This window comes from Ictalurus furcatus, chromosome 26, assembly GCF_023375685.1.
Source record: "Ictalurus furcatus strain D&B chromosome 26, Billie_1.0, whole genome shotgun sequence".
NCBI lineage: Eukaryota > Metazoa > Chordata > Actinopteri > Siluriformes > Ictaluridae > Ictalurus > Ictalurus furcatus.
Window position 1 is genome coordinate 12704495 of NC_071280.1, and position 10339 is coordinate 12714833.

At 38.4% G+C, this 10339-nt stretch overlaps 1 protein-coding gene across 2 annotated transcripts; it reads right to left on the bottom strand.

The window, feature by feature from the left end:
• Positions 1–1574: 1574 nt before the first annotated feature.
• On the bottom strand, positions 1575–3030 carry sox1b (SRY-box transcription factor 1b). Of its 2 annotated transcripts, XM_053615481.1 has the most exons (2): positions 2019–3030; positions 1575–1961 (listed from the first exon to the last, which is right to left on the bottom strand). In XM_053615481.1, the coding sequence occupies exons 1-2, from the start codon at positions 2607–2609 to the stop codon at positions 1575–1577; spliced, it is 978 nt and encodes a 325-aa protein (XP_053471456.1). In that variant the 5' UTR covers positions 2610–3030. The 2 variants fall into 2 exon arrangements, with proteins under 2 accessions (XP_053471456.1, XP_053471455.1); XM_053615480.1 differs by having other exon boundaries at positions 1575–3030.
• Positions 3031–10339: the final 7309 nt, after the last annotated feature.

Sequence of the window (10339 nt, forward strand, 5' to 3'; positions counted from 1 at the left end):
GCTGAGGGTTTCTTTCTTTTTCTTTTCTTTTTTTTTTTAACTTATTGAAAACCTCTTTTCAGGAAAATACCTAAGCAACTTCTTTATATCTTTAGTTTATACAAGGTGTTTATACGAATATCTTTAGTTTGTACAAGGTGTCACGTGACATGTTTGTTTGCACTTTGAAATAATGGGATAAATTCTAGGACCGTATATCCTTTTGACCCTGCTCCAGCTAGGCTATTTCATAACCGACGCATCATTTACTCAATCGCTTTAGTATCATTTATGTCAAATACACGTACAGTAAACGATCCAACAGCAAAATTACTGAACCTACGAAAGAAATCATAAAAAAAATCTATCTATGCGTAATCAAAAACAAAATAATAACTAAAACAGCAACAACAGATTTCCATTAACACAATTCAACAACTAAGTAACTTGTTATACCTACATTATATTTATACTAAACGTGAAATTGTTAAGAAAAAACGATAAGTAAAATCTATTTTTTGTAAAATGCAGTATGGGTAATTTGATATCTTAACAATGACATTACATGGAATAAATCATTTCATCGTTAAGACAAAATGTATTTGCAATTGTAGCCTACAGATTATTATATTATGACAATAATGTAACATACACTCATTTTAATAATAATAATAATAATAATAATAATAATAATAATAATAATAGGTCAATACAATCTTTGTATATCTGTTACAGACTACACTGGACTCTAGAAACATAAGATTTTCACAATATATTTACAAATTTGCATTTAAGCTTGTTTATTTATTTATCTATAAGCTCACAGCGGATTTTTGGCTCAGGAAGTGCTGGATCGCACTGGAGTCGGCAGTCGATGCAAAGATCAAATTAACACCAGAATAAGAGCAACAGCTGAGAAATTTATTCGTTTCATCCCAACGCAAAAAAAAACCTTTGCTTTTCTATTTGCAATAATAATAATAATAATCATAATAATAATAATAATAATAATAATAAGTGAAAAATGAATTAACGAACTATTTACAGTTTGTTCAGACCTATCACTTTTTTCCTCTATCATATGTGCACAATTTACAAGAATGAAAAATACAACGACCAAAGGAAAAAAAATTTTTTTTTTAAATACACAGGCTCAGTCACGTGTTTACAAACCAAACAATTGCGGGTTATGGACAAATAAAATACCCTTTAAAATATAGGCGTTTTCACTCTGGATTGTTCCCCGGCATTTCCTGTGTATTAAAACTTGTATTTCACAGATAATAATCATTAAAAATATTTAAAACTCTTAAGTTTTCACAAAATGATCTAGATTGTGTAAAGGCTGGTATCCTTATCCTTTTCATATTACATATTGGCCTAAAGCTATTATCTGAAATGTAGGCAAATCGGAGAAATGAATTTCTGTTGAATGACAATACCAGTGAACCAAGGCTTAAATAATAATCACCTTTAAATTTACAACAAAACATTCTGTACAAAAAAAGCAGGTATTTATAATCTAAAAAGAGGTAAATATTTGGTTACTTGTTTGTGAATATATGTGGTTCAGTTTAATGATTTTGCTTCTTTCTTTAAATGTGCGTCAGTGGGACGGTTCCGTTAATGGCAGCGGCAGTGCTCTGATAGTGCTGCGGCAGCGCGTGCAGTCTGCTCTGAACAGCCGCGTCTCCAGCCTCGGCCGCCGGTAAGTACATGCTGATCATCTCGCGCAGGTCACCGGGACAGGGCGCGCGGGATGCGGCGCTGAGGGGAGGGCTCGCGCTCGGCTCGGGCTTCACGAGCGATCCGAGCGTGCCGACGCCTCCCGCCGCCGCCGAGACAGAGCTCTGGTGCTGCGTGTACGGCATGGCAGCGTAGGCCGACGGCGAGGCGCTCACGTAGCTCGGAGAGTTCGACATGGGGCTGTACTGCAGCGCGCTCATGTCGTAGCGGTGCACGGACTGCGCACTGGCGGCGTGCTGATGGTGCGGGTGGTGGTGTCCATGGTGATGCGGGTGGTGTCCGTGATGGTGAGCGGCGCCAGCGCTTGCGTGCTGCCCGTAGGCTAACTGCGCCTCCTGCATCATGGCTGCGGCGGCGGCTGCTGTATACGCGCCGTTTGCCCAGCCGTTCACGTGTGCGTAACTCGCCGCGCCTGCTCCGCCGCCGTGACCCACGGGACTCTCTAACCTCTGCACAGTGCTCATCCCCAGAGTCACACCGCCACCGCCGGTAGAACTTGCGAGCAACCCGCCGGCCAGGGAGTATTTGTCCTTTTTAAGCAGCGTTTTGGTCTTTCTGCGTGGCCGGTACTTGTAATCCGGGTGCTCCTTCATGTGCATTGCGCGCAGACGCTTCGCCTCGTCAATGAAAGGCCGCTTCTCCGCCTCGGACATGACCTTCCACTCGGCCCCAAGCCTCTTGCTGATCTCCGAGTTGTGCATTTTGGGGTTCTCCTGTGCCATCTTCCGCCGCTGCCCGCGGGACCACACCATGAATGCGTTCATGGGGCGCTTGACGCGCTCCTGGCTCAGTTTCCCCGGAGCGTTTTGGCCCGTGTGCCCCGCACTCGTGTTCGTTTGGGGAGCCGGGGAATGCAAGTCCGTCTCCATCATCATGCTATACATTCACCTGGCTTTAACTTTCGCACTCAACACGCGAGAAACATTCACTCTTGGAGCCAAACAGCGGCGTCCCTGTCCTGTCCGCTGGCACAGACGCGTAAAAGAAAAGGTTCCCCACAGAACAAGGCAAGGTATACAATCCAAAACGATACAAGTCGCTATTTTCTTTACCTTTCTTTTCAGCTTTTGAATTTCTCATCCAGTGCCGTGAAAAAGCCTGTGAGCTACTTTGTGCGGCGCGGGAGAAAAGTTAGTAGCAGAGCGGCCATATGATGCGCTTTGACAGCCGCTAAATGAGAGCGAAGCGACCAATCACGTTCGAGCTGGGGACTGATTTGCATGGCGCGCGGTCACGTGACCTGAACTCAGCTTCCACTCTCCAGCGCTCTGAAGGTAAACAGTATCCTACAAAGCCACGCTGCCGTGCGCATTTTGGACAAATTATATTCAATTGATAAAGAAATAATATCCAAAAACCAGAGTTGGACTAAACCCTTACTCTTTTGAGAAACAAAACTACGATGCTGTATACTGTGTAATTTCTCCTTACTATTTACTAGCAACTATGGCAACTAATTAAACAGTAGTTTGGGATAGAGCTAATTCCTTAGTGTCTACATATGAGGATTTTCTGTGAATATAGTATACTCAAGCAATTAGAGAGAAAGTGGATCATATTTAAACAGGTCCTGGAGGCAAATTAAGATTATAAGAGTGAATGCAACACGGTAGAAGAGCCATAGACGAGTGCATTTAATTAAAAATTGTATTATTATTATTATTATTATTATTATTATTATTATTATTATTATTTATTGTTGTTTTCGTTGTCGTCGTCTTTGTTGTTGTTGTTGTTGTTGTTGTTGTTGTGTATTGAAAGCATTTACATCTATATCTCGTTCATCCAATACACCCCCAAGGGTGATAAAACTGAAGCTTCAAACTTGAAACATTTTGCTATAAAGTACATTCTTGGCAGTTTTGTTTTATTGACTGATCTCAAGTGCTTAAAGTAAATTAACATCACTCTTCAACACATTGCTAAATAAACAAGTAAACTGTCCAAAATATAGTTAAATATTCGGATTTTTTTAAAGGGTATTGTGTAACGTAGTTATAATGGAAACAATATTTTTTTGTCATCATGTAGCCCAAAGGTCACGAGAAAAATGAAAACGTGCATAAGCAACTACGCATGGCTATTTTGATGTATTTTGAGGTTTTTGACATTGTATGTGATCAAATAGGCTATGCGCTCGCACAGCTTCGGGGTTTCTCACACAGCTCGCTGCTTTTGTTTCGAGCTGCTTTAAAAACCCGTGAAAGACTCTTTTCAGTAAATTGGTGCCACAGGTGCTTCCCTGTTGTGTCAGTTGCTAAGAAACAGGTGACTGACGCCCAGCGCACGTGCCACATCAGACCACTTTGTCCACAAGTGGCTTTAGGGCATGATGGAAGCTAAAAAAGGGTTCTCTGAAACTGAAAAAAAAATATAATAATAATAACGATGTTACCCCCATGACAATAATAAACACGTGTTGTATTAACTACTTCATCGAAAATAAATGTATAAATCATTTTAATAAATGTCTTTTTATGTCCTTAAGCTAAATAGCACAATCTGGTAGTTAATAGAGAAGCCTAATGAATGCCCAGGCTTGCTGAAGATGAAGGACGGTTTCTGTTTTAGATACAATAAATTGGATAAAATGGGAACGCTGTACACAAAATTGGATAAAAATGAAAGCACAATAAACTCTACTTTAAAGCATCGCATCTCATTCTTGATGGAGTCAAACAGCCCTCAGGCATGTATGAGACTGCTCCAAAAGAAAATGTATCAGCTTGTATTTATCTAAATAAATAAATAAAATATATTTATAATCCGATTCAGTGATTCTTTAGTTTTTCCCTCGAGAGTAAAAGTTATATGCCAACTGTCTCACAGAAAGCCAAAATTTATTTATTTATTTCTTTATTTATTTATGACGACAAAACAATAATATTTATAATTGGTTTTGTTTTAAATAAAAATATTCTAAATTATACTCTTCTTCTCCTTATTATTATTATTATTATTATTGTTGTTGTTGTTGTTGTTGTTGTTGTTGTTGTTGTTGCTGATGATGATGATGAGGAGGATAGGGATGATTGTAGTGGTTGTTGTAGTTTGTTTGCTTGATTTACTATAATTCACTGTATTATAATATATAGGCTCTATTATTATGTTGGATTGTATTTTTTTTTTATCAATACCTATTAAGCGTATTAAAACGTTTCTTTTAAAAAAATCGCATTAGTATAGTCTCAGTACTCACTACTGAGATTAAAAACGACTGTTTTTATTACTACACAAATGCAGTCAAATGGTAAATGTATTTTAAAAGTCAAAACATACCTACACAGGATACAAGGAATATTAAAATTCACGTTAACCCATTCTTATTGTTTGTGAGTTAACTCGTTATCTGTAATGATATGTTCATTATACTAAGCAAATCTATACATTATTACATGTATAACTGTGCCTGGGTTCAGCGATCTGACAGCTAGAGCATGAGGGAGTCGCACACATCCCATTACTCAGAATTTACACCAGACCTGCTACGAATAGCTCAATTAATTGTTAGTTGAAGCAAAAAAAAAGGGGGGGAAAAACATATATCGCATCAGTGGAACCCAGTTAACAACTTAATCATCACACTCATCACTGCAAGAAGAATAGACATAGCCATTATGCAATTAGATGTTATTTGTGGAATTGCACTATTGCTTTGACAATGCTCACAGTATTCCAGCTGGCCAGTAGAGCTAATAAAACACGATAATAAACAATGTGTGTGGCAGTGGAAGTAAACAACAAACAGTAACAAAGGCGACTAAAGGGTATTGTCTTTATATCAGATATTCAGAGTAAATCCCATGCAGAGTACCTCTCATTTCCTTAAGGAGACATTGGTCAATACATTTGCCAATGACTCTATCACGTGTGTCTTTGTAGTTAATTAAAGTCGGATTAAATTACGTTATATTTTATTGGTTATTGAACTGTTGTAAATGGGTTATCAGTAATTATAATAGGTTATAATATACAATAAAACGTAATATAGTTGTAATAATAATAATAATAATAATAATAATAATAACAACAACAACAATAATAATAATAATAATAATAATAATAATCCTTTATAACAACACCACAATTATTATTATTATTATTATTATTATTATTATTATTATTATGAGAGTGATCTTGGAGTTAGTTGAGATTGAGAGTGAGACAGTAATGAGATGAGAGTGAGATTGGAGTGACGTGAGAGTGGATAAGAGCGAGGCAGGGTGGAGATGAGAGTGACATGAGGTGAAAGCGAGGTGAAAGTGAGATGAGCGTGAGATGGAATGAGATGAGAGTGAGATGAGAGAGGGATGGAAGTGAAATGAGAATGAGAGGATGGATATGAGTATGATGAGAGTGAGACAGGATGGAGATGAGAGTGAGACAGGAGGGAGTTAAAGGTGACATGGGAATGAGGTGAAAGTGAGATGAGAGTGAGACAGGAGGGAGATGAGAGTGAGACAGGAGGGAGTTAAAGGTGACATGGGAATGAGGTGAAAGTGAGATGAGAGTGAGACAGGAGGGAGATGAGAGTGAGACAGGAGGGAGTTAAAGGTGACATGGGAATGAGGTGAAAGTGAGATGAGAGTGAGACAGGAGGGAGTTAAAGGTGACATGGGAATGAGGTGAAAGTGAGATGAGAGTGAGACAGGATGGAGATGAGAGTGACATGGGAATGTGATGAGAGTGAGACAGGATGGAGAAGGTTGTACAGGCCCTATACAATCTGCATGAACAGAGAAGTGGTTTCTCTTGAACCTGGGAGCGCGAGCACCTGACAGATGTTGACCGTGTGAAAGCGCGCGCTACAGCTCTTCAGCCTGTTTTTAAGCGTAATTGGGCGCGTGGGGGTGGAGAGAGAAAGAGGATGAGAGAGAGAGAAAGAGAGAGAGAGAGAGAGAGATGGGGGGGGGGGGGGAGACCCCAGCGCCAAACTTTCATTTTCCGCACATTTTCCAGTCGTCCGCTTATTTTCGGAGTCATTTTCACGTCGTTCAGCGACACGTTGAGTACCGAGCAGGAGCAGGAGGAAAATGAAGCGTGAAACCAGGAGGAGGGAGCGGGGCTGCGGGGCTGCGGGATAACAGTCTCTCATCTACCACCGCGGATAAATCAGCAGTCAGGAAAGCGGAAATGGAGAGTCACAACTCTGACTGAAGCGCGCGCTGAACGGGATGAAGGTTCCTGGACGATTCTTAGGCATTTATTAACAATATACTTAAGTGCATGCAGCAAACATGTTCTTAAGAAAAAGTTCTTAAAATACAAATAATTAAACTCCCAAAGGCTTTTAGTGGATTCATCATATTTTATAATGTATTATTTTTGTTTTGAACAGATACAATATAGATTTAATGTAACAATTCAGTAAAGTTTTGCATTTTAATTGGAAGCCACACATCTGAATTCAATCAGAGTATTGATAAGAATCATTATTAATATTGGTATTACATCCATAATGAAACATCTATAATGATCCTGTGACCAGGATACAGGATAGAATAACCTTGCACACAATTACAGATTTGAAATATAGAGGCAGTTTTTTTTCCTTAATCAAAATTATTTGTCTTATTATATTTATATCATAATAATGCTTTCATTTATATTTGATGAGTGAGAAAGCAGTGTATGAGTTTTACTGCACAGTCAGGGGAATATATATATGTCCTAATGAGCACACCATGGACAAGTTTATGTACTTTTAAACTCCCTCTTTAGTAACTTTTAATTGAACAGAATTTACTGAGCAGAATTGTTTTTCATATCTTTTCAGAGATACATTTTTTTTTTATAAAGCAGGTACAGATCAAACTGGCCAAGCAGGCTAATGGAGGACTCCTTACATCTTTCAGTCAGAGCCATTCTTACTGAATGACCTTTCTTCCTTTTGTCATTATATCTTTTCCACTATTTTCAATCTGAAACACTCAGGGATTCATAATATGGCAGGCTCCTTGCAATTTATCTGCAAATAAACATATTCAGTAGTAGCCTATATATAATACATCATTTAGCATATGAATGGACAACAACTTCACCTCACAGCTAGGCAGCTAACCAAACTTAACTAACCAAGATACATATCATTAGTATGCAGTGTGGTGTTGTTATTAACCATAGATATAAACAACATACAACAGTTATGTTATAATATCATAATAGACAAGTAATCTCAAAATCACAGTTGAGTGTCTTAATGAACAAAATGATGTGGTCATTTCCCCCTGTTGCCCCTTTCCATGCATCAATGTACCACATTCACTCTCTTTAAGCCTCTTGAATTGCTTTACATATTAAAACTTAAGGCTCATTATCCAGTGCCTATAGAAAAGCAATGCAACAAATTAAAATCAGCAATGTTTTCTTTAAGCTCGGGTAAAATAGGCATATTTTTGCCTGTATTGGACTATACAGAGATGATCCGGCCAAATTTTCTAGTGTTATTTTTTTTTGGTTTTGTTTTCTTTTGCCTCAATTACCTGTGGCCTCAAAAGAACGTCTACTGAATGATAATACTGAAATGCCTTTACAAAAGGGTGTTATATGTTAATTTCTAAGGAAGAATCAAAATATCAAACAACAAATTCCCATAAACAGATTTCATTACAGGCATAAGAGATGCACAGGACAAGCTTGTCCTTTTATTTATGGGGGAAGAAATACTTACTGTGCTACACTGACCTAAAGCAATATTACATAGTGTACATTAAGTGTGAAATTAAGTATGAGGCCATTTGATGCAGATATCCACCAAATGCCCCCTTCCCTTTTCTCCACAATGCATATGTCTATACTTGGATCTGTCTGAAAACTACAAATTTTTAGTCCTTTTTGTTTTTCTTGCAAACACACAGACAGAGAGACAACAGACAGACAGACAAACAAACACACACACACACACACACACACACACACACTTCTATTTCCCAGCCAAATTAGTATTAGCAGCTCATCAGAAGATCAAAGGCCTCACAGATAAACACACACAAATGCGCACACATACACTTATATGCACACACACACACACACACAGACACACACACACACACACACACACACACACACACACAGGGATGTGTTCGCAGCGTGTTTCCACCTGCCTGCGCTCCTATCCCTGCTGTTAGCTTGGGAATCTCTAAGCCCACAGGCCTCTCCTACCCAACCAGCAAGCAGAGTCAGCTTCACAGGATCAGCTGAAGCTTCTAGAAACAACACGTTAGTGCACTACGGGGGTTAACACTATCAAAGGCATTTTTCTCTCTCGCAGGCGATTCGCGTAAGCTTCCTGTCACAGCAGCTGTCAGGTCTACTGCATGAGCCCTGATTTGACAAGGCGTATGGATGCTGCCATAGTTGTGACCTATCCAAAGTCTCTATATACATGTCTCTCAGTCATGATGTTTGACGCAAGCAGGGATGTGAAAAGTGAGGTGACGGAGCCGAAGCAAGAGAATATGTTTCCTTTCACGGTGTATACGTGAGGATTTAAAGAATGCTTTAAATCCTTACATCTCAGTATCTTGAAGGTTAAGGATGACAGAAACTTTATTTGAAGCGAGTGTTCTGAAGAATTGACAGCAAAATGGATTAGTACATAACCTTCAAATATAAAAGTGCAGTGAAACTACATGAGAGAAAATAAATGAATATCAGAGAACTCAATGTTCTGTAAGCTGTATTCAGTGCTGAGGATGGTGACAGCTAAACAACCTGTTGATACCTCGGTATGCTATGATTACTGGGGCAACAAAGACAAATTTCCTGATCCTAGCCATCACCATTAGTTTGCCTAAATTGTCATTTTTTCCACTTGTTTTTGTTATTCTTCTTTTTTTTTATATTGGTGTTGGTCTATTGCAATTTCATGCTAGATTTTACTTTTCAGGTCTTGGTTAAAACATGTAGTCTTATTCAAGCCAATAAAAAACCATGGTCTCCTTGCAAAATTGGAACAATTCACACGGTAAGATGTTAAAAGGGTTAAGGGTAAGATTATTGTCAGGGTGTTAGTGTTTGTCCATATTCTTACCACTTCATTCGTTTGCAATCTAAGGATCCAAAATCCAACCACACTGCCCTGTTGTTCAAATTCATACAAATCTGTCATAAGCGATACGAGGTTTAAAAAATCAAATTTTATCTCACATCTCATCATTCCATTAATAATCCAATAGAAGGTGCCAGTTATAGTTCTTTAAAGTGATGCCATACAAGAACCATTTGATTTAGTTTTCCTGAAGAACCTTTTAAATTGATGGATCTTTGACTGTTTTTGATGGTGCCACAGAGAACTAAAAAAATGTTTCCCATTCTAAATGTAACAATTATGGTGGAAAACAATTATTCAGTCTATTGTGGAAACAAAAAATAAAATGTTCTTTAGAGAACAAAAAATGGTTCTTGATGAAACCGTAAATGGTTCCACTCTAAAGAACCATTTCAAGTACAGCACAAATTATTATGATGGCTAATGAGTACTGACCCAGCACACTGGGAGTCCACTGTATTAACTCTCAACAACAAAAATATTTCCTATACCACACCTTTAATATAAAATAATCTTGGTGTATCCTGGATTTACAAGTTCCTATCTTAATATGGTGATGGCTTT

Coding starts and splice junctions, on each gene's coding strand:
- sox1b (XM_053615480.1), bottom strand. CDS start 2,609: ATGTATAGCATGATGATGGAGACGGACTTGCATTCCCCGGCTCCCCAA.